Raw genomic sequence first — 27,563 nt, 5'->3', positions numbered from 1 at the left:
CAATGTCTCAAAGTATCAGTTTCATTTTCATTGTCATGTTAATTTGTTTTCTTCTCATCTTGTTTGACATGTTCATTTGCATATACAATACAACCTAACATTTGTAAGCCTGGATATAAACTGAGAAACTCTATCCTGAGTAAACTAAAAGTTATTTTGCCAGAGGGTACCGCCATGAATCCGCTAACAGTTAGCAACAAAAAGGAGGAATGTGAATGGTAATCGACATGGATTATATTTTTTCAGCCATTTAGTTAATGTAATGAGGAATGGAGTAAATTGGAATTTTCATGAAAATAACAAGACCTGTCACCTAATTCAAGATACAGATTTCAAGAAATGTGTGTCCCAAAGAGACGAATATTGCAGAACGAGAATACCATAACAGATCTTTGTTCTAAAAACATGCGGAGGTTCATACTTATAAATATGTCACTTTAATTACGCTAATAAAGTAATTAAAATGTACTGTTTTCCAATATAGACGATGCATTCTAGAATTATTGCTTTTTAGATATTAATAAAGCACTACATTACTTCAGAGATAATGCTGCCCTTGACTAGCTAGCAGATAGTGATTCAAGAAAAGTGATCATTGTGTTATCGGAATGTCGAGTAATTGATAGTCGAGTTTGCGGGGACTCTGTTGTACGTAAAATTTCCTCATAGCGACCTAATGATTTTTGATTCCATGCCTTTTGGCTAGAACGCATTCCTCATTACAGTGTATGTTTTTTCAACTGTTCCGAGACCTTCTGTCAAGCTTGCAATTTTTTTGTCTTTCTGGTGAATCTGGGTCTGAGGCATCGGCATCTTCAGTAGCAACTTCCTTACGCATCTCAATGAACTCTTCGATTGTCAGCTGTTTCCTACGTACCCAACGCTCGCTGACGTCATCATAATCAGCTTTCAAATCTAATTGCCTGGCAAGATAGGCAATTTCTTCTATTACATAAGTGATTTGATCAGTTTCTGATGGATTTTTCGTCTCGCTTTTGAAAAAGAATAGTGACACTTTCTTCATTAAAGGTTTATTGGAAAATTTCGTACAAGGGTTCTCTAGTGATTCTAAAGAATTCATTTAGAATGAACTGCGTAGGGAAATTAGGAACTGGCTAAGTTCTAGTTTATGTAAGTCAGGGTCTTACAATGTTGAAGGGTTTACTGTTAATATTTTGTGTAGTAGCTTCTGTAGCTTGGTATTCTCAGCTCAGGAAAATTTAGGCCTACTTTTTAAATAATACTCTGTATTTGCTATTGGAAGAACAATGGAAGATTTTTTTTTGCTTCATTACAAATGCTGGAATATAATATTTCATAGTGTTTGTACTAAAATTAGTATGCTACACAGCCTTTTACTTTTCTAAAAAAAATCGAAAATCAGGATACAACAGACTTATGACATCTATTAAATATATTTTAGTTTGTAAATGAAACTTTTTAATATAAAAGCTGTTGTTGAAATTTCGTATATTAAATATAAATAATTTTCATTTACGAAAAGGAATACATGTATGGAGTACATCACCGTATATAATAAAGTTAAATTTAAAGGACGTTTTCCAAACTCTGCTTGCATTACAATTAAAATCGCATCGCTATGCGAAAAGAGCGCACCTTTCGTAACTGCCTTCAGAGCATCTAGCATGAAAAAGCTAGCATCGCTGTTTAGAAACTGGGTACCGTCACCATTCTTCGGCGCTCTACATAATGGTGTAGTCATCGTTGTTCAAAGTGATTTTACATAAAATTGCCATGAATTTAATTTCATCCCCGGCGTAATAAATTAATAAGACTGGCGAACTAATACACTCTTTACATAGTGGACCACCGCATAGACGGGATGATGGTTAGTAACGCTGATTGCCGTACCGAAGGGACCGAGTTCGAATCCTAGAGAAGGCATGGATGTTTGTAAATAGATGGTGTCTGTGCAGCATGGGGCACTCAAAATGTACGGCGGGTCGAAAGTACTGTTGAGTGGCTTAGTGGTAGGGGAAGAGAGTTGGAGACCTTTGGATCCGCCTCTGGGGTGCTGTTCTTCAAAAGTGAGGGAGATCTGGGCAGAGTCGTGCTGTTTCCCATATGATGCTAAAGGCTCATGCCAACGTCAGACGCAATCTTGTAGTCCTTGCCACGATGAAATTCGCGGGCTTCTTAGGTCAGACAAGTGAGATTAACAGCAATAACAATACTACACTTAACGAAGTTCTGTTAGTGGCATTTTTAAAAAAGTCCTTCCTTTCAAATTAGAAAAATTTGAGGAGCCACCCCCATTTTGGCCGGATCACCTTTGGGAGAGTGTATTACATTGGCTTATGCTGAATATTTTCACGACCTATGTGTTCAGCTGGTTTTTATGCTCGCTACGGATTTTTATCATTTACACGTAATTTTTCACAACTTGTGATGGGGCATCCTATCAAATTTTGCTCTTTTATAAAGGTCACGTCACAGTTATGCAGTGGTCCAAATAGTAAGCACCGTGCTTAATTGCTGTCGTAATCAGTGGCTCCGAGATCGTCTTACGCATTCATGGATCATAAACTGTTTTGGGAGCTAACTCTTGTCGTAGAAAATTCTGCTCCAGAAAGCGCAGTCTTTTTTTTTTTTTTTTTTTTTTAATGCAGTGTAAGATAGCGTAAAAAGGCATATCGACGTATTTGATTTTCTTCTCCCGTTGCGAGTTTTGGCCTTGAAAGTTTTTGTTTCACTTCTGTTTAACCATTTCCCCTTCCCTCTCTCGTAATTCATTCATTGCCAAGTATAATTCATTACTCACGGTTTGTAATTGTTGCAGTAACAATACTCAGAAACTTCGCCGTCGAAAATGGGTAACAACGGGAGTAATTAGGAGTTTCGTGAAAAATGAAATAGATTTCGTGGTTTGCGTCAGTTAGTCTGATTATTTAATAGGGTTACGGTGGAGGAGATTACATCGTATGAATTTGGCGCATTTCAAGTTAGTAAGAGGAGGTCGTTTACCTTCCGTTGTCCTTCATGTCTGGCAGTGACATGATGCGCCGTTGTAGTTTCGCGCCGAAGTAGCTAGCTAGACACGTTTTAGTTGCGACGGGGAAACGGGGAAAAAAGAAACTGTTCTTGGTTTCTTTATCTTGAAAACTGCTATTATCACATCTTTTAGATGACGCTTTATCTTGGAGCATTTGTTTCTCCATCTGATGGTGTGCTGGAGAAAAAACTGTGCGATAAGGTATATTGTATTTTTACAGATACTGTTTTTTTCTGCAGTGTTTCTTGCCAAATAATTGGCTTGAGATTTGCACGCATAATTGTTTAATTTTCAAAGCGAAAGGGTTCCATTCTTCAATTTTCTTTTGAAATTTTGATTTTTGTGTTATGCTTTTTTTTTTTTTTTTTTTTTGAAATGCTGAACTGTGAGCGTATTTGTTAACAGCTTAGCTGAGATAATTTAATTAAGGAATAATTAAAGAATTTTAAAAAGCGATTTTTTTAAAATATTTTTTTGTTAGCTGTTAATACATATCTACTTTCTTTTCTAAAGATGCGCTGGAAATATACTGTCAGTTTTCTTGCTTTGTTTTTCTTATAATTAGCAGACCAAATATTTGTCAGTTTGGATCACTTCATTTTAAAAACATGTAACTTTTAATATTTCTTACAATTTTCTTGAAATTAAGTAGGCTTTCATTCATTCATTTATTTATTTTGAGCACCATTTGCATAGATGAATAGAGTGTAGGCTGTTTAAAATTTCGCTTTTTTTTTTTTTACGTAATTAAACTATTATTTCAGTAAAATGAATGTCTATTGCTTGTAACAGATGATATCAGGGTTTAAATTTAGTTCAATCGAGAATCTTATTATTAATGAACATATTTCATCAATGCATATTTTTAGAAATTAGTTTTATTTCATGATATAAGTTCGTCTTATTAAATATGTATAGCCAAAAAACGAATTTAGATAATAATAATAATAATAAAAAAAAAGGGGGGGACTGGATAATGGCATATCTGTCCAAAGGGAGGAATGCTTTTGTGGAGGGAGCCCACCAATGGCCGAGCGGTAAAATCGCTGAACGCTAGTAGTTCCGTCTTGGGTTCGATTCTAGGCGAAGGGGCTGGCTACATGGGCGTTTTCGTGGCTTTCCCTATTTGTAACGTGTATATGAGCCAGTTTCCCGTAGAAAGTCCTCCACGAAGGCATCTCTTAAGCAGATAGCGCTAGTGTGCTTTACCATAATCAACCAAACCAAACCTTCGTAGAACGCTTTTCTAAGGGGCTAGTATCCGCGTTACATATAGGAAAAGGCACGAAAATGCCCATGCTATTTGTTTTGTTTTGTTATTTTCGTTTTTGAAAGTGATTGACCGTGTTTGATCAAGAAATATTCTCCTTACACAGCGTTTAAACAGAACTGTCTTATTTTTCATTGGCCTGTTTCGGAGACTTTTAGAATGTTTGTGAAGTAATTTAATATTTTCACGGTCTATATATATATTTTTTAAAGGATCACTAATATTATTATTACTTTCTTACTAAAATTTTTAGCTGTAGCTGAACGGATGAGACATTACTTGAATCTATTCTAAAATAACGAGCTGACTGGTAAAGCATCTTCGCTGTAGTATATAGGAGTATGTTTGGGGGGGGGGAAAACCCCAAAGTAAAGTCATTGTATCCTTTGGTATAATAAATGACCTTTCTGCTTCTCTGAAATCACAATCTCATTATTTTTGGAAAATCCAAGTTAATTGTATGTTGGGGGGGGGAAGCATCTGATTCTTTAAAAGATTTTGTTTAACTGATCGTGCGTGTTTCAATATTTGGTGTAAATTAAAATGTTTCAGTAGCCACCAGCGGTGTCTTGATATCGTGGTATAATTGTATTTCCCCCCTTTTTTTTTAACAAATGTTATACAATGTGCATTAAGGATCACTTACTTATTATACGTTTTTTAATTTGCACGACGTGGTACGGTTCGCATTAAATTGCGCCAGTTTCCTTGTCATAATGAGACCATTTCGGTAATTCGAATCGGCTGCACGAGGGCTCTCTACCTAAGAGGAGGGATGCCTTCGTGGAGGACGTTTTGAAGGAAACAAGCTCGTATTCACGTTATTAATATAAGGAAAACCAACCACGCAGCTAGCCCGTTCGTCTGGGATAGAACCTAAAAATCAAGTCGAACTACTAGCATTCAGTTGTTTTAAACCCTCGGCCACTGGCGGGGCCAAGTCTTTTCACAATAGCTTCAAATCACTTTAAATCTTTTAAGCAGAATCCGAAAAGGAGAAGCTATTCAGATTGACTGTATCTTCTCGAGGATGACTGATTAATTGTAAGCAAGGCGCGCGAGAGATACTTCTCTGCTTGGAGAACTTTCAAAAGAACACAGGGTGTATTTTACCTTTTATTTAAGAAAATTCGCGAAAACCTCAAGCTGCCAGTCCAATTGTCGAGATTTGGACAGTCCCGAAATATCACTGTTCAGAAATTGTTAACTTTTGTGTCTTAACTTCTGAAGGAATATAACGGCAATGGAAATTTTAAAATTTGGTGTTTGTACTATGCTAGCGATAATCATACGTCCTAAAAATTGATGAGCTTTGGTGCACGGCTTGCAACAGCTGTAGAGAACGTAATGAAATTGATCCTGAAAATTTCTTAAATTGATTTATTATTAATTTATTACGAGTATTTAAAGGGTCAGACCCCTAAAAGTAAACCCTTTCTGACTTTAGAGATATGTTTTTTTAACTGAAATGCTATTTCAAACTGTTATTTTTATGGAGCTAATTATCCCATTTCATCTTGCATTTGTGCCCACCAGCGGCCGAGCGGTAAAGTCGCTGAACACTGGTAGATCGGTCTGAGGTTCGAATCCCGCGAACGGGCTGGCTGCATGGGCGCTTTCGTGGTTTTTCCCATGTATAACGTGTATACGAGCCAGTGTCCCTTAGAAAGTCCTCCACGAAGGCATCCTTCCCCTTAGGCAGATAGCCCTCGTGTGCTTTGCCATAATTAAATACACACTTACACCATCTTGCATTTGTCTTAATGTCTTGCGCTTTTTTTTTCTCTCAATTTCATTAGCCCAAAACCGCACCATGATTTAACACTTTGCGGCACAGTGTGTCCGGTGTGGACACACCTAAAAATTTCCTTCTGTACGCACAGAAAAATTGAATGAAAAAGGATTTATAAGTTACTATAGATTACTCTGAACCTTCTTTATTTATAGTAATTGGGAGCTCAACACAAACTAGTCCATATATTTTAGCCATGTTTAGTTTTTTAAGACCCTCATTTTTCAAAGAAATCTTCCAGATTTTTTTTAGGGTATAAAGGGAATTTTTTGAAAAGAAATTTCTATGTTATTTATGTCTTTAATATTTATTGAATTTTAATGACAATCTAATTATTTTCATTATTAGATATTTTATTTACTTAATTCTCCGCTTTTTTCCTGACAGCCTTCTAGAGGGCTCCGGCACTTCTGATTAAACCCTGCATGTTTTTCAATTATCCATCACCTGGTTCCCCGATATTAGTCCAGATAATTGAGAGTACATTGCAGTTCGAAGTCTCTACGGAGATCGCCCTTTTCAGAAATAAAATAAGTAAAACGCGACTATAAGCAGTTTTCAATGGTGTAAAATATCGGGGGGGGGGAAGATAAACAGTTGTCTTACTGATAAGTTTAGAATAATGATAAAATTCATAAACAAGCAGTTCCGTAACTTCTACTTGCTTCGTGATGAAGAAAATGCGTATGTACTTTTTCATGACAAATCAAAAGCTAAATTTTATCATTAGTACTGCCATTAGTCACCATTAGTACATAATTAGATAATTTCTATGAGGATTTCCCTGCACAACAAAATAACAAACACATAAATAAAACTAAATTAAAAACATGCAGTCACAAATATTTTCCCATACATGGAAACATATAACCAGATTATACCTTTAAGGCCTTTGCGGCAAAGTGTGTCCGTTCTGGACAAACCTAAAAATATCCTTCTGTACGCACAGAAAAATTGAATGAAAAAGGATTGATAAGTGACTATAGGTTACTCTGAACCTTCTTTATTTATAGTAGATGGGAACTCACCAGTCCGTATATTTTAGACATGTTTAGTTTTTTTAAGACCCTCATTTTTCAAAAAATCTTCCAGATTTTTTTTAGGGTATAAAAGGAATTGTTTGAAAAGAAATTTCTGTTATTTTTTTGGCTGTATGCTAATCTCCTTATTCTATATTAGTTTTAAACTTTTACCTTGAAATCTTGCCTAAAATCAAACAGCAAACCCTAGGTGTGCCCAGACCGGGCTCACCGATAATCTAGGACAACTAATATCTGTATTCTTTGTTTCTCCGCATCTCTTTGGTCAGTTCATTGACAACAATGCTCGTTTCAGCATTCTTTTCGAAGCTGTATTCAATCAGTGTGCCCTTGGGCACACCCACAGAATTAAAACGATAAGTGCTATCCTCACAAAATTTTACTTGTGTACTCTTCTAGGCCTAATTAGACTGCCAACCTTTTTTTTTTTTTTTTTTTTTTCTAATCGAAACTCCAACTTTAAAAGGTAGCGTGCCGGAAAGGTTAATAAATAAAGGTAACACACAAAATGTTAAAAAACGTCCCTTTGGACGTAATTTAAAATCTGAAACCTTTCAGTTTTTTGTTTCTATTTCCTATTCCTCTAACAAATAAACTTGTATAAACTATCTTTTCAGTATCGAAACCATGTAATTTTATGCAAGTTTAACCGATATTTTGAGTTGTGAAAAAGAAAAACATTGTTCACATTCATATGAGGTTTAGTCATGAGGTCATGTTTTAATTGTTGCGCATGCAGTCACTTTCCTTCGCCATAGTCTTTTTTATGTAATTTGTTACTATGCGTTATTAGTTTAGTGCCGATTGCAAATTTACAGATGGTTCGTTCATTTCCTGCAGTTTTTTTTTACATCCATGGCATGAATAACGGGACAGTGTTTTTCGCCGGTATTCCATCGCTCGCTGTTTCATTTCTGTAGCCGGTGTTCTAAATTCGTTTCTCTTTGCGGGGCTGTTGTTTCTTCTTTGACGGGAGTTTGTTATGCTTTGAGTTCCTTCATTTGATAAACGATCGGTGTGAAAGGTTAAGTGAAACAAAAATAAATTTGTTGTCACTTTCGTAATTTCGTCCATTGTTTTGACGTTGCACGTGCCACTTAATCTACGTATTTCAAAGGCAGCCCGAAAGATGATTCGGAAGGATTACACAAACAAACATATCATAGAAGATTCTATTCATTTCACTGCGAACGTTTTCTCTGTATTTATAAACATTATTCAACAAGAGTGCTTTTCCGTTTGTATAAAGCTTTATTTTGCGTTTTTGGTTCATTAGTTCTTTGAACAGAAACTTACTGGGCTTTTCATCGTATGTTTCGTATTTACATTGAAGCGAGGTAGGTAGGACGCTAGTTACTTGGCTTGCTTTTTCTCTGGATTCAATATAAGCTTGTTGTATACATATGTGTAATTTTTTGTTAAATTGAAGCGTTCAAAATGAAAGTAATAGAGTGTGAATATATAAGAGTTTGGTTATACGAATTTATATGTTTATTAGTGTATCATTGAAAAGGGAGGTAATTTTGCCCTGATTTATTTCAAAAATTCCTCATGTGGCTCGTAGAACATTTTAAGTTGATTCATCAAGCCTATAAACTAATTCCTTATTCTTCTAGAACACTAGATCTTTGTTTACTTTCTTGTTATTACTTTTGTGGGTGTTTAAAGAAGGATAGGGATTTTTTTCATTTTCTTTTACATTTCTGCATCAGATTCATACCTTTTAGAGCAAAACACTCAAGGTCTACTTGCCCAAGATTAAGGATGCTTGCTTGAAGGACTAACAGTTTTTATTCGTTCTTTTTTTTTTTTTTTTTTCCCCAGCCAAAAAATTGTCTTCAGGAACTCATTCGCGTAAGCTAAATTTAATAGTTTCTTAAAAAATGTACTTTACTGTATTATGTTTTTATATTATTTAAATCAGGGAAAGAAATTAAAAAAAAAAAAAAAAAAAAAACACGTGAATAACCTGTAGAGACATTAGGATTTATTTGAAAGCCAGAGAGATGAAAAATTAGCAACCGCCTTCGCCGAGAATTGAATCACGGACCTGTGAAATACCGGCTCAATGTGCTGACCAATACACCACGAAGGCACGCTAGGAAGGCGAGAGAAATACCTTATATATTCTCCCCTTTTAAAGGCATGGAGGTAAGAAAGGAAGGAGTGGCCAAATCGGCATTAGAAGTGAAGCACCGCTCCGAAGCTTCGGTCACCAGATGGGGTGTTTTTTGTTTACATTCAGAAGTTCGCTTGACAGCGCTTTGATAGTATTTCGACACACGACAGTTCCATGCAAATCGAAAAAGTGACACTTTTGCATAAAAGAAAAATTCCTAGTGTGATGGATAATAGCAATTTGTATAGTTTAGTGACATTTACGCAAAAATCACATCTTGGTTATTTTTCGATAACTAACAACAGCGATTTTGATTATGAATTTGTTTTATAAAATTCTAAGCTGTTGAACTACAAAAATGTTATGCTCAAAGAATGAAAAATACCTCTCCGTGCCTTTAAAATTGTACACATTTTTCGAAACCCTTGATACAGTATTTGATACTTTTATTTTATGTTTCAAACGCCAAAATGTTTTAAATAAAATAAATTTTTTTTCAAATCCACATATTATTGTAACATGTACTTTTTTTAAATTAGTGTAAATAACTTTACTCGGAAAACATAGTGAATGCACAGAAATTAAAGATTTCCACATGCTGGAAATGAAAAATGGTATTTATGCATGTGCTTGCAAAAAGCATGTATCTGCATTTAACAAAATACATAAATATTTATTAAATTATTTATATAAATGTATTTGAAATGAAGGATTTATTCATTCATAAACAAATGTGAAAGTTACTGTGAAAAAATCTAATTATTAAATGTATCTAAATTTATAATGATTATAAATATTATCTAAATATACCTTAACATTGAATTGTAAACATAAATTGACATCCTGTTGACAAATAGGATAAAACTTGTTAAGCAAGAATTGTTCGTACTGGAAAGCAATCTGTTAAAAGGTATAAAGCAATTTCTATGAGATGCGTAACTAAGAAAGTAATAAAGAACAGTTTTGGAATATGTATTGTTGAAATTAAGGGTAAAAAAATCTGATAAATACAATTAAAAGAATTACTCCCCTTACATTTTATAAGAACTCAGTTACAAGTTTTAAATAATATGAAAAAATAATCCTTATTTTATTCTCTTTCAGAAATATTCAGAGAAAGTTAAGTACTATTTAAAATATTTCGCTGAATTATAAATTAACTTATAGTTTTCGATTTAAAAGATGCCTCAGAAGCTAAAAAAAATCATGTCGTATTTGAGAAAGTATTTTAGGAAGAAGCTCTATAAATAGAAAGAAATAATGCATAATTTTAATATTAATAATACAATAAACTTTGATCTTAATTTTTGTAATCCGTAAGCGAATAAAATCGAATTACCCTAAAATTTCTTTCTAATGTAATTAACGAAAACTTGTGAAAATATTTCATTCAAATTAAACCATTTTGAGCAAACTGTTCTGTGAAAAGTATAGCATTTAATTCCGTTCAGAATGAAATGTTGTTTAAAAATATGTTGTTTTCACATACTTAGGACTCTTAAGTGTGGTAGAAAAAGAAAATATATACATTTATATGTATATTTACGACGTAATTACAAAATACTTACATCCAAACACGTCAAATCCCATTGAACTCAATGGTAAATGACCCAATGTTTTGGTCACCACGTAGGGATCGCCGGTGCTTCAGAGCAGGGTACGGGAGAAACTTGCTTAGGGCTACTCCATTTTACTTCCTACCTCCATGGGTGTGACAGACGAGAAAAGACACGGAAAGAACTCAAATATATATATATATAGTTAATAATAATTTGTAAATGAAATCTGTATGCCAATAGAAAGGAAACATTGCTGATATTTTGCCCTGTGATTAATGGAACGTGACATTATTATGACTAAATATCAAAGTTTCACTTGTAGCCCTATGTTTTATTGGTATCACGAAATTACATGGAGGGCGTGCTACGAGCTACCCCCCCAAAAAAAATGATTGCTCAAGAAACCAGTAAATATCAAACAAGTATCTGCGTAAACATGCAGAGAAAGAAAGAACTTAAACATGCAGAGAAAGAAAGAACTACAGATCTGAAGATTAAACAGAAACTTCTACAGCTGCTAGCATAAAAATGTCTTTCAGGTTCTGGTTAGCCTTCGAAACTATAATACTGCAAATTTACTTGTGTTTATTATTGGTTTCTTTAGCATTTATGCTGTAATATATATATAAAATATATGTATTATATATATATCAAATGTTGTATGATCTTAAAATTCACTTAGTTCGAAAACAAGTTATTCTAATACTTGCGCAATAGCTGCAAAGTAAGATAATAATAATTTATTTACTAAAGAAATATTGATTATATTATCTCCTAATATTAATTTTAGTAGAAGTATCTAAAAAGAGTGAACCCAGAGGTAGGAAGTTTAATTTCGAAAATTGTTAAAAATGTGTTACGGGGACTTGAATTAAATCATGAATAACAAAATTTCAAACTTTGAAAAAAAAATTAAATTAAAAGCAAGTAATTATTGCTATTGATCGGAAATTAGTTGACTTTTCAAGTGGAACAAACCAACTCCCGTTCAATGAACAATAATTAATAAATACAAAGGTGTTTCGTCTTATACTTACGTAATAATGGTGATGCCAAACTGGCAAATTAAGTTAGGCCAAATAGTTCCGTGAAGTGAAGGTATTTAGAACCAAGTAGAGTACCAAAGAACTCATTCTAAATTAAGCATTTTCGCTAATACAAATTTTGAGTGAAAGACGTAACACCTTCGTATTTATTAATTATTGTTCATTGAACGGGAGTTGGTTTGTTCCCCTTGAAAAGTCAACTAATTTCCGATCAATAGCAATAATTACTTGCTTTCAATTTAATTTCTTTTTCAGAGTTGAAATTTTGTTATTCATGATTTAAATTCAAGTCCCTGTAACACATTTTTAACAATTTTTGGAATTAAACTTCCTACCTCTGGGTTCACTCTTTTTAGATACTTCTACTAATATAAATTTAGTAGAAGTATCTAAAAAGAGTGAAAGTAGTAGAAAGAGTAAGTAGATGTTTCTAAAAAGAGTGAACCTATATGTAGGAATTATAATTCCGAAAATTGTGTTTTAAAGTAACTTGAATGTAAATTGTTAAAAATGTTTTACAGGGACTTAAATTAAATCTGAATAACAAAATTTTAAAAGGAAAAGCCGGAGCAGTGTCGATGCGTGCTTAGATCCATATTGAAGAAGAATTTTGATTGCATAGTATGCTAATAATGTTAACTTGGTAATATCTAAAGAACTTGGCAGTCGAGGAAGTTTTAATTCCATTTTTATTTCCAATTGATATTTGTGGCCACAATCACTTGGCACTCTAATATATATATATATATATATAAATCCTCTTATTTGGTGAATTTCCAGCGTTTTCAGAAATGTGAATAGAAGGATAATCAAAAAAAAAAAAAAAAAAAAAAAAAAAAAATTAAATTGTTAGTGTCTTCTCTGGACAAGATCAGTTAAGTTGCTATGAGTTTTCATGATATTTTTTAAATACCCTTAGCAGAACGATATCTCTTTTGTGATTTCTCTCTTCTTTGTTTTGAAATGAAACTTGCACAGTAATTTGAATTAAGCGAATATAATATTTAAGGAAAGTCACTGAATATATATATAGTATATTTTTAGTTGTAAAAAATAATTCATGAAAAGTACTGAATAAAGGAGCTGTTAATTTTTTTTTAAATTTTTATTATTTATTTATTTATTATTTTTTTTAAGTATAGAAAGTGATTGAAACCCGTTTTCTTATCCAGTATGCACAAAATCATTTTAACTCAACTGCTTGAAATCCCCCCCCCCCCTCATCTCCATGTTAAATTCTGTCCCTGATCAGAATGTCCAGAGTGATTAAAAAATTCAGCAATTAAGAAGTAGCGCAAATTAAATATTTCATATCCACTGTTAAGGTTGCTTCTGTTGTCAGTATTTAGATACGTGATGTCTATGCATATGAAAAATGTGTACTAGAATTGCTGTATTTCTTACGTCTTTTGGGAATATCTAATCCAGTGGTTCTCAACATTTTTTGCACCACATCCCGCTCTAACCACTGCTGGACGATCATTCCTCCCTTATTTAAATTTAGATTTTTTTAAATGTATTTTATAAATTAAACGAGAAAAACTGTTGAAAATACGAAAATCTGGATAAAAATAATTTTTTATATTCATAAACCAAACCTAAATACTTAACAGGTAAATAAAATGCTGACCGTGTAGTCTATTTTACCACATCTCTCTGTATTTTACCGCATCTTATCTCATATGGCGAGCTGTCTTGTATTCGGATGAGTATAAGAAATCTTACACCAATACAAGCTCATTAAAAGGCTGTATGACCTTCTTGGACCCTGAGATATCGTAAATTAATATTGCTCATGGAGATATGAAGTCAGACTAAAAACTACTTTTTTTTAACAAAAAATAAAGGTCTAAAACGTGTGAAAAAACTACTATATTACTGTTACTTTTTTAAAGTTCTTTCAAAGGTGAGTTGAACGGTTAGATTGCAGAACGCTGGTAGTTTATTCCGAGTTCGAGCCCAGGCGAACGGGTCTGGCTGCAAGGTTGGTTTTTGTGGTTTCTCCCATGTGTAACATGAATGCGAGCCAGTTTCCTTTAGAAAGTCTCTCATAAAAGCATTCCCCCACCCTCAGGCAGCTAGCTTTTGTATGCTTTGCCATATTCAAATAACGTAACCTAACCGATGGTAAGTTTTTGAGGGTTATATCTAGAAGGACTAAACTTTTTTTACGTATACTTGCAATATGGGGGATTTATTTACACAAGTAGACATAATATTTAAGAATTCAAATTGCTTGGCTTTCTTTGATTTTTATACTCTTGCTCGTGAAATTTTTTCTTCGCCATTGTCCGAGTGGTTAAGACCTTTGGATACTGGGATTTCGACTTTTGTACGATCCCAGGTGAACGGGGTTAGCTGCATGGTTGGTTTTCGTAGTTTCGCCATGTGTAACGTGAATACAAGCGAGTTTACCTAAGAAAGTCCCCCAGGAAGGCATTTCTCTGCTTAGGCAGATAGCTCTCCTGTGCTTTCGCGTATTTGTTCCTCAATGCATTATTTGTTGAATTACTTTATTTGTCGGTTCTGTTGAAACCTTCAGACTAGAACTTTAATAATGCGCGGACTGCCTACTGATTGAGAGTCTGCGAAGTCAGTAACTGGTTGCAGATATTTTGGTACTTATAAAACAACTGACTGATTTGATACGACAGGATTCAGGCTGCACACTGTGAGATCAAATCGATGGGTGATTAACTTGATATTGTCAGTATGGACGCTTTTGCAGTCCAATTAAACTGCTTTTATTAAAACTTATTTCTTTATATTTACGAATTAAAATACGCATTTCTTAAGCTGTAAAATGTGTTAATTAAAAGTTGTCGAAAACTTGGAAAATTACATGATGTGTTTTCCTAAATTTGCGTATACACATTGCAGCGGGAAAAGAAAAATGCAGCATCATGTAAAAGGCAAAAAATACAGTTAACACTCTTCCGTTTTGTGTTTATTTGGTTTATGTACCTGCTCTACCGTCTTCATTTAATTTCCGATATGCGAGTCACTTTTCATTATATGCTCGTTAGTTTGTTCTTTTTTTTATCGCTTTTATTAAGTTTCGTTTCGGGAAGAATATAGTACCTACCACCCATAGTTATTTAGAAAACAGATGAATATCTATCCCATCACGAAACATCGGAACTCATCAGGTACCCAGAACTTCCCACAGTTTGTGGATCGACATGATATCCAGTTTCGTCAGGGTCTTTTCAGGTGAGAAAGCTCTGGGCGATGCACCCTCCTCCCCATCCACCTTACCCACGGGATGTACGTATCCGCATTGCAAAAATATTTTCGTTCAAAGGGCGGTGTAAATGAAGCAGTTATTCGATCACGTGTATGACCACATTCCGCGTACAAACGGAATATATTGAAAGGTTACGTTTTTTCCTAAGGCGAGGTGCACAATAGGTATGACATTTTGTGTCTTATTTAGTTCTTCTGTGTTCTAGTGAGTTTAATAGATATCTGTTGAAAGTTAGGAAATCGCAGTTTAGAAAGGGAGATATTAGTTTTGTTACCGTATAAGTAATTAATGCTATTAGGTACGACAGTGGGCTCAAACTCACATTGCATGCAGGCCGAATGCTTGATCTGAAAGCAGCTGGCGGGGCAGAAATTCCTTTCTAACAAAATTAAAAAAACACTTTCAACAACAACCCCCGTCTCCCAAGAAAAGTGTGAAAGGTCTCAGATTTTAACGGTTACCCAAAAGGGTTTAGTAAGGTTTTCTTATGCTCTCTCTGAGCTCTCATTCTGCCAGTCTGCTCTTGCAGTCATTCCTGCTAACCTCTCCTTTCTTTTTATCTTTACAGCTTTATTTAAGCTTCGTTTTCTTCGAACTTACGCCACATACAGATGCACATATTTGGGTGGAGGACTACTTCATGTACCGTCGGGAGGTTTCACAGTGCGAGGAACGTATACATACATACATATATGCAGATTCTTCGTAACTATTCGATTGCTCGTTCGAATTTCGTTAAAAATAATACAAGGCGATAATATTTAGTGCAACAATTTGAAATGCAATACGCCGTTTATAGAGAGCCAAAGCAAAACCTATTTCGCAATTTAATAGTCCCTTTTGGACGTTAAAAAATGACTTGCTGAATATTTATGAAAAACCATACAATGGTAATAGCAGAAAGAAAAGAAAAATTACGCGCTGAATGTTCATTAAAATATGTGCAAACAATAATAGCAGAAAGGGGAAATTCAAATTTATATTTATTTTTCTATTTGGCTGATAAGTGCAACAAATTTTTGTTGATTACACTCTGTAATAAAACGTATGGACGTCTAAATTTTAGACAGACATTTATTTCAGGTAATTCTAGTATGTTGAATTAACCACTAAATTACTTTTAACCTTAAGCGAAAAAACCGCCCAACAGTGGCCGAGCGGTAAAATAGCTGAACACTCGTAGTTCCGAGCTGGGTTCGAATCCAGGGCAACGGGCTGGCTGCGTGTCCATTTTTGTGGTTTTCCCCACGTGTAACGTGTATACGAGCGAATTTTCATTAGAAAATCCGCCACGAAGGCATCCCTTCCCTTAGACAGGTAGTCCTAATGTGTTTTGCCATAATAAACTAATTTAACCGTAAATTTTAAAATAATGAAGCGCCACAAGCAGTCTCTTGGAAAATCAAATTTACTGACTGTACCAGTGTGAGAAATTTTCCTACCTTATCTTAGTCACGTGGCGTGGTGTACAGGCATACAGTAAAACAAAGCTACAATCTATTCAGGGCTATCTTTCTTTCTTTCGACAACAGTCTCGCGAAGCCCAGTGCGTATCTTCACATCTCTTAAAAGTGTAAGCATCGTATTTACGAGATACATAATTGAAATGTATTCATTAAAGCTATTAGGACCGCATTTGCAACCAGTCGGACAATTTTGCGACATCTTTACTACGCCTTGTGTTACTTGGGTTGTGCATTATTAGTGTAAGCAGAGTGGTTCCGAATTCGAATTTCAGCCGAGGTAGAGCTTTTCAGCCGAGGTAGAGCTGTATTGATATTCTAAGTAGATTCAAAGTGCGTTTCATTTTGAATGTCTTATTTTTATATTTTGGAAAATAAAAAGATTTTAATTTATTGCAGTTATAATAATAGTTGTCAGCTACTAATCTGTCTCAGTTTATTTTTATAATTATCGTAATTCATTTATACTAATTATACTCATTTATTTCTACTAAATGTCTAATGTTTGAAACTATTTCCTTCATGTTGAAATTAGTAGATAATTTCGCTACCTAAAAGAAGTAATCATAGATTCATAAACGATAGAATTCATAATTTGAATTAAATTTAGCTTATAATATTATCTTTAAACTGAAGAGAAAATGTAATTGTATAACTCCGAGTTTTATATAGCAATTTAATATCTTTAAAATTATCTTAAAAAATAATGTAGTGTCTTTTAGCTGAATGATGCTTAAAAATGGCTTTATATGTAGCGTGCCATTTAAGCTGTATTTCAGTGTTATCAGATTGCATCCAGATTAAAGCATAAAATGTAATATTTGTGTTGTAATTAAAATATGATTGCATCCAGATTAAAGCATAAAATGTAATATTTGTGTTATAATTAAAATATGTTGTTTGTGAAAGCACAGTTCTTGAAGTGTAAAAATAATTTCGATTTTTTAGAGAGCGTAGTTTTATTTTAGTGTATTGTATTATGCCTGTGTATATATATTAAATTAACTGGAAGTTATTTAGTGGATAAAAGTTTTTGGGTCCTTAAGAATAATGCTGGACCGGTGATGCTATAAGTGGATGGCGTAATATATTGTCTAAACCGGAAGTTCTCACCAGGGAGGAATTCAGCCATAGAGGGGAATTTTATAGTTTCACGGGAGATTTAGTCAACGTTATTTTAATGTTAAGTAATTTAGTTTTAGTTTATGAATATAAAAAGTACTTTTTTTTCTAGTTTCGATATCTATCAACATTTTTCGATAGTTTTTATTATTTAATTTATAAAACACATTAAAAATGATCTATGCCTCTATAAATAAATGTATGTGTATATTTTTCAAGTTTTGGAAAGGATGAGGGGGGATGATGATCTAGCGATGGTGAAAGGGGTGCATGGAGTAAAAGAGGTTAAGAACCACTGGTCTAAACACAGGAAACAGTAAAAAAAAAAAATGTAAGGTTAAAAATTATAGAAAAGTATAGAATCTGCTTTCAGTTTCTGTGAGGAAAAAGTTAAATTTTGCATTTCGCTCCCCCTCCAACCCACATTTTGAAAACAAATTAAAAAGGGCGGATGCTTTTATTTTTACAGTTAGCAATTGTTTAAATGTTTGGAATCCTTTTTGACTGTTTTCTTCTTTTTCCAGAAGTGGTTAGTTTTGATGCAATGCTACTCACTCACACTAAGTATCTGACTGCTATGCTTGTAATTCTGAATTTTTTTTTTTTTTTTTTTTGTAAATACACAATCGTAACTCAGCAGAAACAACAACAACAACAAGCTATTCGGAGCCTCCACGCGACTGCTTACGGTTTGTTTTCTTATTTGTTCAAATTTACATAGTTGCGTACTGCTTGAAAAATTAGCTTACCTTAAAGTTCACGAAACTGTCAAATACAGTGTTCGTAGTTTATTTACCATTTCGGTTTTTAGTTCTTTCGGCGTAGGTGAAACAATTGCGGAAACCGCTAAAACGAAACCTAAAAATTTCTTTGAAGAAGCTAGATTTATTGTAAAAAGAAGTTGAATGGGCTGAAGTTGCGATTACGAAACGCTTTGTTATAGTAATTCCGAAACTATTGGGGGGGGGGAGAATTCTTTGCGAAAATACCATTGATTAAATTAAAACGGGTGGCGTAAAACTCTTATTGTTGGTAGCCTGATTAGTGAAAACGTTTATTCCATATTACTGTGCTCATGGAAACTAATTCTCAAGTGGATTTATTTAATGCAAAAAAAGCAAACTTTTGTTGAAGCGATGTTAGGTAAAATATTATTTCATGGATGAAATTATTATTTTTATTAGTATTACGCAATTAGAAATTCTTTATTGAATAAAAATTTCAATGTAAACTTTTTTTTTAAGTTCCCGGCGTAATGCGATAAAAGGTAGCGATAATAATGTAACGGGCTAACTATCCATCGTACACATATCCGATCACTTTACTCTCATATCCGATTATTACTTAAGGCAGTCATTAGTATGTGGCGCGCCGGCTATAGTCTGAGTCATCCCAAATTAAGTCAAACCAATCTGAGCCAGACTGTGTTTAGTCTAGCGACTCATCTTATCGCCAGATGTCTGGATCATTTGCAATCGTAAGTATGAGCGAAGGTCAACTGCGTCTGATTTTCGATAGTTAACATTCATATGAATAATATTAAGATACACATATGGTTTAGAATGTTCTCACGGACTTCGACTGACAAGCGAGCCCCGATTTATGTGCGAGAAATTTATGCATAGTCTTTTTCTCAAGATGGTTTGCTTTTATTACCTTTATTTCCTCCCTTAGCAACAGGGAATCATCTATTCCCCCCCTTTTTAATAATTTTTTGTTTTCTCGTCTGCATATCTGAGGTTAAATACGTCCAGATGTAGTATGATGTAGGCCATATGTGGCCAGTAATGCCACATATGGCGTCCAAACATATAAAACAGATCAAGTATCACACAAGAGCAATGATAAATAATAAAAAAGAACAAATACGTAATAAAGAACAGAACAGAATAAATGAACATGGGGGAAAAAGTAAAATGTTAGTTAAACATAATTTTACTTTTAAACAAAGAGTGCTCTATCCAAAGAATTGAAACAGAAAATGAAATAATAAAATACTTTAGTGTAAAAATTTCAAATCAAAATTTTACCTTTAAACAAAGAGAACTTATACAAAGAATTGAAAGCGTAAGTGAAATTACTAAAGGTTTTAAAAAATTGTATTGTAATTATTAAATATATATATATATCGGGAGTACAAATAAGTCTCCGCCTTTTTTTCTAATAAAAAATTGGACATTTATTGTGAAAGAATGGTACATTATGCATCCAGATGTAGCACAGGACAATTTACATTTTAAAACGTTACCATTATTCGTATGTTGCTTCTGTAAAATTAACAATTCGTTAATTTGATTGATTTATTACTGCAAACAACACGAAGGCTATTTGCTTAAGGATAGATACGTCTCCAGAGAAAATTTCTAAAGCAAATAGGCTTTTATTCTGTTACACACAGTTAAAGAAAAATAATAATGCAAGCTAGTCTGTTTGTTGGGAACCGGATCAGGTTATATTGGCTAAGCAACTCGATGGCTGTCTGCCTATGGGAATGGATGTATTCCTGGAAGATTTTTTAAGAGAAAATGATTCTTATTCACATTATACATGTGGCTAACCACGAAAACTCTCATGCAACCAGCCCGTTCGCTGGGATCAGAACTCGGGCCGAACTATCAGTGTTCAGCGAATTAACTACTCGACCGTTTGAAGGGAAAACCGGATCTGAAATGGATCTTATTGAATTGGATTATATGATGATAGCAAAACGCAACTAGCTCTTGGATAACTCTTGGCTGCCCCGTCCCGTGAACAATTAAGCACATCACGGGTCCACTCCCCCTTTGAGCACCTCCACTATTACCCGTCCAGGAGAGCAGCGCACCACCTGGATATGACACTAGGCAGCACTGGTCGTCAATTGCTACCTGACAGTCGCATAGGCGAGCCCGTCTCAGAGGGGCCGATGCTATTCGCACCACTGGTGCGATTAGCCGCTTAAGCTATTCGCACCAACATTAACCACGCATGAGCATTGAGTTGTCAGATCCGTAAATAGAACTCAATCGAAAGGAACGGATTCTACGTACGTGACCTGTTCTAGTAAACCTTTTTTTTTAAAAAAAAAAAAGGCGGGTTTCTACCTTGGCGTAGTTTATCATTTTTTAAACGTTGGCGACTTTCAAAAGTTTACAAAGGAAAATGGGTTCCTTTTTTTATAAAAAGAAGGAGCACATTTCCTTTTATTAAAGTATATATGAAAAAGGGCAGATTTTTAGGTTCGCAATGTTTATCCTTTTCCTGAATGCTTTGAATAGTTTAAATGACTGATTGCGGGGGGGGGGGGGGGACAAAATCTTGTTTACATTTTTTGTACTTCTTAGAATACATTTAACTTTAAAGGTGTGTTTTGCGCAATCAAGACTTTAATTCATTCCTATTTGAAAAATTTCGTCCGATAAAAGATACTAAAAATTAGCCAGAGGATTTCTGTGTAGAAAATTTAGACATGAAATAAGTTAAAAGCGATTATATCAACTATTAAATTAATTATTCTGTATGCCTGCTTATTTTTTTTAATGGAAATAATTGGCATTTTCAGAACACAAAAAGGGCTTCAAAGAACTTTGAAATATTAGTACAAACACATTAATCAATTAAATTGAAATAAATAATGGGATGTAATTTAAAAGACAGAAATAATTTAATGTAAGAGATTTTGATTTAAAAATTTGCACACACAAATGATTTATCATATTTTATATGGTTTTATTTCATAAATAACTTTGATTTTGAAATATGGCATTTGAACCTATAAACCTGTGTGGATACTGAAAAAGTGATGAATATTTAAGAATATTATCATTTTTAGTAAGTTTTCTTATTGAATAATAAATTCTGATACTCCTATGCTATAAGAATAGAGTCTAAGTTTGCATAAAAATTCCTCTGTTAAACAAAAGAATTTAAGTAATTTCTGTAGCCTTTTTGTCAATACACTAAAGATTTTTCAACTAATTACTCGTCCTCGCTTGCAATTAGAACCATCAATTAAACCCCTATTTTATCTAATCATTTCCTGAACATTCTCATGTATATAGATTGACCTCGTCTTTGTAACTGATAATTATTACTTGCAAATTATTCTCTTGCTGGGGAACTATTAACAACCCTTTCTATTGCTGAGTTAGGGTTAACAACCTTCGCTCTCACTACCGCCTGCCTTACGAAAATCGGCGTAAAACCGCTGGTACCTGGGCTGATTGTGCGCATGTGCGAACGTAGGTGGTGTGATTAGCCACTGCGTCGCAGAGGGCCGTTACCCAGCAAACCAGGGTGAGAACCCCCCCGGCTACGGATCCAACTGCTCAGGACATGCCAGACCCCGAGGCCGGCCAATCAGTGACCTTTCCCGGAGCCTTCAGAACCACCAAGTTGCCTTCATGCTGATCTCTCTAAGGGAAGCTGCCTAGTATTTCACTTGGGTGTTCATGGGAAAACTGAACGTTCATGCAGCGATGGCGTTCGCCCGGATCCGATCCTGAATCGGGCTGCTAATGGCCATTAGTGAATTGAAAAATTAACAGAATTTTCGTACTTTTTTTTTAATAACATGATTCCTATTTTTGTACTGGATGAAATTCAGAGACGTGCTATATTTGTTTGTGTAGATTCTCATTCATATACTTTTATCCTCAGTTTCATACTTGAAAGTGCTCGTAACTCAAAATCCTCGCCGTATGAAGGTAGGGTCCGAACAACATTGAGATCTTAGGAAGATGATAATCTTTCGGTGTACTTGTAGATGCCTTGAAGAGATCTTATGTGAAAATTGTACTGACCTAGCTGAAATGTATAATTTTTTTAGAACTAACAATGCGTTTTATAGAATTTAATGATTAACAGAAGAGGCAACACTTATTCTATTTGAAGGCTTCTCCGAAAACTCATTAAAATATTTGATAGAGAAAATGAAATTGTTTCGTACTCTGCAAATGACATAAACACAACAAATGTGGATTGGATTGGATTATTCAACTACGGCAAAGCACACGAGGGCTATCTGCCTAAAGGGAGGGATGCCTTCGTGGAGGACTTTCTAAGGAAAACTAGCTCGTATACACGTTATACATGGGGAAAACCACGAAAACGCCCATGCAGCCAGCCCGTTCGCGGGATTCAAACCTCGGACCGAACTACCAGTGTTCAGCGTCTTTACCACTAGGCCGCTGGTGGGCTACAACAAATGTGGAGGATAGGGAGAGGCAAAGCGAAACGGCCTTGTATCTTATAAGAAGGTTTGGGAGGAGGCATATTAGGAGCTGAGTGTTGTGCACATGTTGTTTTAAACTGTGGTCTTGCCTTTTCTTCTTATAACTTACGTAGAACTGATTATTATTGAAACACACACGCATTTTTTACCATAAAAATGGAAGGGGTAGTCAAACCTTAGTACCAAATTTCTGCCTATACTCAAAACCAAATACTCAAAACTTCTGCCTTTTTACATTTTTTGCGAATTTACAAGCACTACATACAAAATGTCGCACAATTTTTTTAAAGTTATCTGCTCTGCAGGAGTTCTTTTCTTTGTGAAGAGAATAGAAATCTTAATTCCATTCACATTTCCTGCCCCAAAGTAGTCGGATAATTAGTTGGAAACCCATTAAGTGTATTAGACTTATCTGGTGATGGTAACCTTCAAATTTTTCAAAATCTCAGCACTAAAAGTCACATACATCCTGTCCCTTATTTTGTAAGGGGAACGATAGTTTTGTATTGTCTTTCAAGAAACCCTAGTATTAGGATTGGCTGATTGGCATCTTGGTTGCTGTCAAAGAACTCTACTGGCTTTTTATATTTTTCTTGTTTTTTCCAGTATGAGTTATTTATATGAAAATCATATACATTTCTTAAATAATCTTCGCTCAAATTTATTCATTTACTTAGTTACAGGAAAAATTCTCAGAAACAAAGCTCTTGGTAAATTTAATTGCTGCAGATTTTTCTCAATATAGTATAACAATAATGGTTGCAAAATTCAGAATCCACTTTGTGTGTGTGGATGTGATTCATAACCACAAAAATAGACCATGAAATATTCTCCGCCTTTGCTTGTTGCATAATCTGTTAGTAATGCCGCAGTCGAGAAATATTCCTCAGTGCAAAAAAGAGAAAGAAGCAGAATGCACCTGGATTATTTTTTATGTTGTTATTACAATCTTTGCAGAACTTCTTTGAAGCAAAATTCTGTAAGAACTTCATTGTATCTTCAGAAATGAGAACGGAATATGGCACCTGTCAAAATTTGTGTAGCAGATTCCATTATATTCAGTGAAAATGACAGTGAGTAGTTGGATCGGGAGCTGTTAATGCTCTGATTGGATAAAGACCTTATTTAAATTTCTTCAGCACTTTTTTCTGGCTTTTTGTTTATTTATTTATTTATTTTTTTTTAAGTTCATGCATATTTTATAACTTTTTATTTTTCTTACTGTGATTTAGATTTATATTGGAATTTTAATCTAGTAGTCTTGGTCTTTAATTGTGTTACATTCAACTTTCTGTTATCCCGTTCTTCACATTTGCTTGATGCAGCTGCTGCATAAAAATACGCATTCAGTGGGACTGCAAAGTACCTCTGCCGATTTTTTCCACACCTTTCTGCCCTAAAAGTACCTAATTATTTTCATGGATTTACTTTTAACCACATATTTTGTTCTTGTCCACCCGCCATTCTGATCTGTCCGTTACAGCGGTATTTTCGTGAATAGTTGATGCATCCATAATTAGCGTAAACCTGTTTCTCTTAAAAACATCTGGTCATAGAAGAGAACGTATTTACGAACTAGAGGGTTTGCTGTGTAATCGTACCTGTTTGAATAAGTATAAATCCTGGAAGGTAAAGTATTCATGAAGAGTACCGTAAGCACTGTAGCAGTCATTTTGGTATGTCTCATCAACTTCTTCATACTCACTCATGTCCAGAGCTCGTATTATCTTTTGATATGACCTTCCTTTCTATTTAGATTTGAAAAGTTTTGTTTAGGATATTCATTGATTACCGTGATGTTAGATTTCTTTGCCAAAATTATATTTGGGAATTCCGAAGTTCAGAGTGCTTTAAATTTGATATCAATGGTTGCGTAATAGATCTGGAGTGCCTTTTTGATGCTGGGTACTTTTTTTACTCAATCAGATAAAGTGACCTTGTTGTTAACGAGATCTTAGTTGTCTGAAAAGTATGCTGAGTAGAACAAAATCAGAAGGAAGTGCTTAGATTTCAGAATAGTGGTGAAAAGACTTAACTGGTGGACGACAAAAAAATTTTCTTTTATCTCAGCCTAATTTGGATGATTAAGCAGTTTTTATTCCTCCTCCTTTTTATGAGCATTAAGCAACTTTTATCTCATTATTTTCAACACATAAGTGTCGCGTTCTCGCGACCTGTTTTCTTTCCATACTATCATAATTTCATATAATTCATATAATTATAGGGCATTAAAGTCTTTGTTTAATTCATCAAAAGAATAATTGGTTTTCAGTTTTATATTAGTTCAGTGTATTGCGTGTTTTAGTTTCAAAGAAATATCTAGAAAAAATAATTCCAGAAATACGCTAGTGACGGCAAATTACAGTTTATAATGCATGAATATAATTTTGATGTAATATTATTCAAGCACAAACGTATTATGAAATTCTTAGCAGCTTACCTTGGGAACAAACAGCGGATCATTGTGCATCGACCACGTGCTGTGACTTTAAATTGTATTCTTTGGTTGTGCGACTTGGTTTAAATTGTTGCTGTGGCCCAATGCAGAAATGATAAAAAAAAAAAAAAAAAAAAAAAAAAAAAAGATATACCTTAGAAAACGCCTAGCTGTATTACTTACCCTGTGTCTTTGAGAATGTGATTTATTTTAATAAATTTTTATATTCGTAGACTCTTCTGCCTTCCGAAAAGAAATCTTGAAAGCATTTTTAGATGGATTTTTCACTCTCGTTATAAATTATTCTGTGAAGGCTGTTCCAACTTTGCTAGAAAAAGTTAAAGTAATATTCCTGTGTTTCCAACACTTTAAAGTAGATTTTTGTGCTTAGTTAAAATATTATGTGGAAAATTGTAATTAATTAGCTGGCTATACATTGAAACAATAAGGTAACTAATTCTTCTATCTAAATAAGAAGACTTATTTAAATACTAAATATATTTACTAAATTCTTCTATTTATTTATTTACTTTTTATGTATGATAGCATACAGAGCTGGGACGAGGGTGAGGCAAGTGATCAGGAAAACAATTAGAAGCGACGCCAAATTAGGCAGAAACATCAGGAATTAATTTTGAAAAAGAAATTACGGTTGTTAGCTTCTAACTTCAGAGCACATCAAGAAGTATTGAAAGAATTCTGTGTTATAAACAGTCGTGCTGAATTGAGAGAATTAATAACTTTAAATTACTTTAAAAATGCTGAGCTTTTACAGTACTATGTATACTGTTTTCTAATTAAAATTTATTTTTAGAACTAACGTATTAAAGTTAATTTACGCTTGGTTTATTCTAGCATACTGGGCTGTGTAAACTTGCATAGAAAGCACTATACTGTCGACATAAGTAACTCTTATACTACTAGCCTTTAATTTGAATGAGTGCTCTTGCTTCTTATGATAAACTTTCTTAAGTCCATTTCGTATGGACCACGATGCAAATTATTACAGTTGGTTGAAGCATACCTGACATATCAAGGTCTAATGAAATAGCATCGGAAGACTAAATAAGAATATTTGAAAATGAAATGTTTAGTATTATCTAACTCTTCTTTCTTTTTTATGTCAAATTTGGCCTTGAGGTGCATGATTCGAGGTTTCGTCTTGTATACATACTTAATTTGCTCTGTGTCTTTATAGTTAGCTTTGGTTTATGTGATTACGGGGCTATTTGTCTGAGGGGAAGGATTCCTTCACGGAGGATTTTCTAAGGGAAATTGGCTAGTATACACGTTACAAATGGGAAAACCACGAAAGCGCCCATGCAGCCAGCTCGTTCGCGAGATTCGAACTTCGGTTCGAACTACCAGTGTTCAGCTACTTTACCGCTCGGCCGCTGATGGGCCGTATAGTTAGCTTTTTTTTATGGCTGTTCTAGAATAGTAACGAATATTGTTGATTGAACTAATCGGCGCATTAGTTTGATTCCTTGCCAATACTGGGATATAGACATAAAATGTAGAACATGAATTTTGTGTCTCACCTTTTTTTGGGGGGTTATTGTAATGAAACAATAAAATTAACTCTTTAGTATCAAAGAAACAAAAAAGGTTTAAATTTTAAACTCTTGTAAAAGAACTAAACCGTCTTGGCTAATTCTAATGTTTTAAAAAGTTTGGTTTCGTTCTTGTAATTGTAATATACATATTTAAAAATATGTTCCTTGTTAAAGAAGTTTAAAAAAATGCAGTATCGGAAAGACTGAAAGTAAAGAAAGAAGAACTAACAGAAGTATTAAAGTTGTTGATTAAAACTGAAACATCAGAATCAGTTAAATCAGGCAGCAAATGTGTTTAGTCCTGCGAATAATAAGTCGCAAATATCTATTCGTGAAATTTAACATATTGAATATAGGAATATGATGAGAAAGATAATATAAAATATCATATAGCCGTTCTGTTGGCCACATTTAAATTAGAGGTAATTGGCATTTAATGTATTAGCTTTAATTGCAAGAAAATTTAGCTCATATTGCAAAAAAGGTTTATTTGAGCCTAGCGTTTTGTTCAAAAATGCATTTCTTGCAATCAAAATTCAAGCTCAAAATAAGACTTCTCTGCAATAAGAAATGCATTTGATTTAAAGGTTTGGAACATTAAAGTCTCGTTCGTTGATGAATTAGTTACAGTAAAGTACGCAAAGCTATCTGCTTTAGGTGGGATGGTTTCGTGGAGAATATTTTAAG

The 27,563-nt window shown here is 34.0% G+C and overlaps 1 protein-coding gene across 7 annotated transcripts in view; it reads left to right on the top strand.

Annotated features, from left to right (window-relative positions):
- Positions 1-27,563, top strand: part of Smox (Smad on X protein) — a 192,402-nt gene that overhangs the window by 32,389 nt on the left and 132,450 nt on the right. Inside the window, exon 1 of one of the 7 annotated variants that reach the window (XM_035369400.2) lies at positions 3,068-3,214. The exons of 4 other annotated variants lie outside the window; for them this stretch is intronic. In XM_035369400.2, the coding sequence (XP_035225291.1) occupies positions 3,183-3,214 (32 nt within the window). In that variant the 5' untranslated portion in view covers positions 3,068-3,182. Of the gene's footprint in view, positions 1-3,067; positions 3,215-16,629; positions 16,883-27,563 lie in introns of those variants that run through there. 2 more of the 7 variants (XM_035369416.2, XM_085809447.1) reach the window with 2 other exon arrangements.

This window comes from Stegodyphus dumicola, chromosome X2 (assembly GCF_044657685.1).
Source record: "Stegodyphus dumicola isolate Sdum_Otavi_A_Nest chromosome X2, ASM4465768v1".
NCBI classification, from domain to species: domain Eukaryota; kingdom Metazoa; phylum Arthropoda; class Arachnida; order Araneae; family Eresidae; genus Stegodyphus; species Stegodyphus dumicola.
The sequence above is the reverse complement of the archived record's forward strand: the minus strand, read 5'-3'. Positions and strand labels throughout refer to the sequence as shown.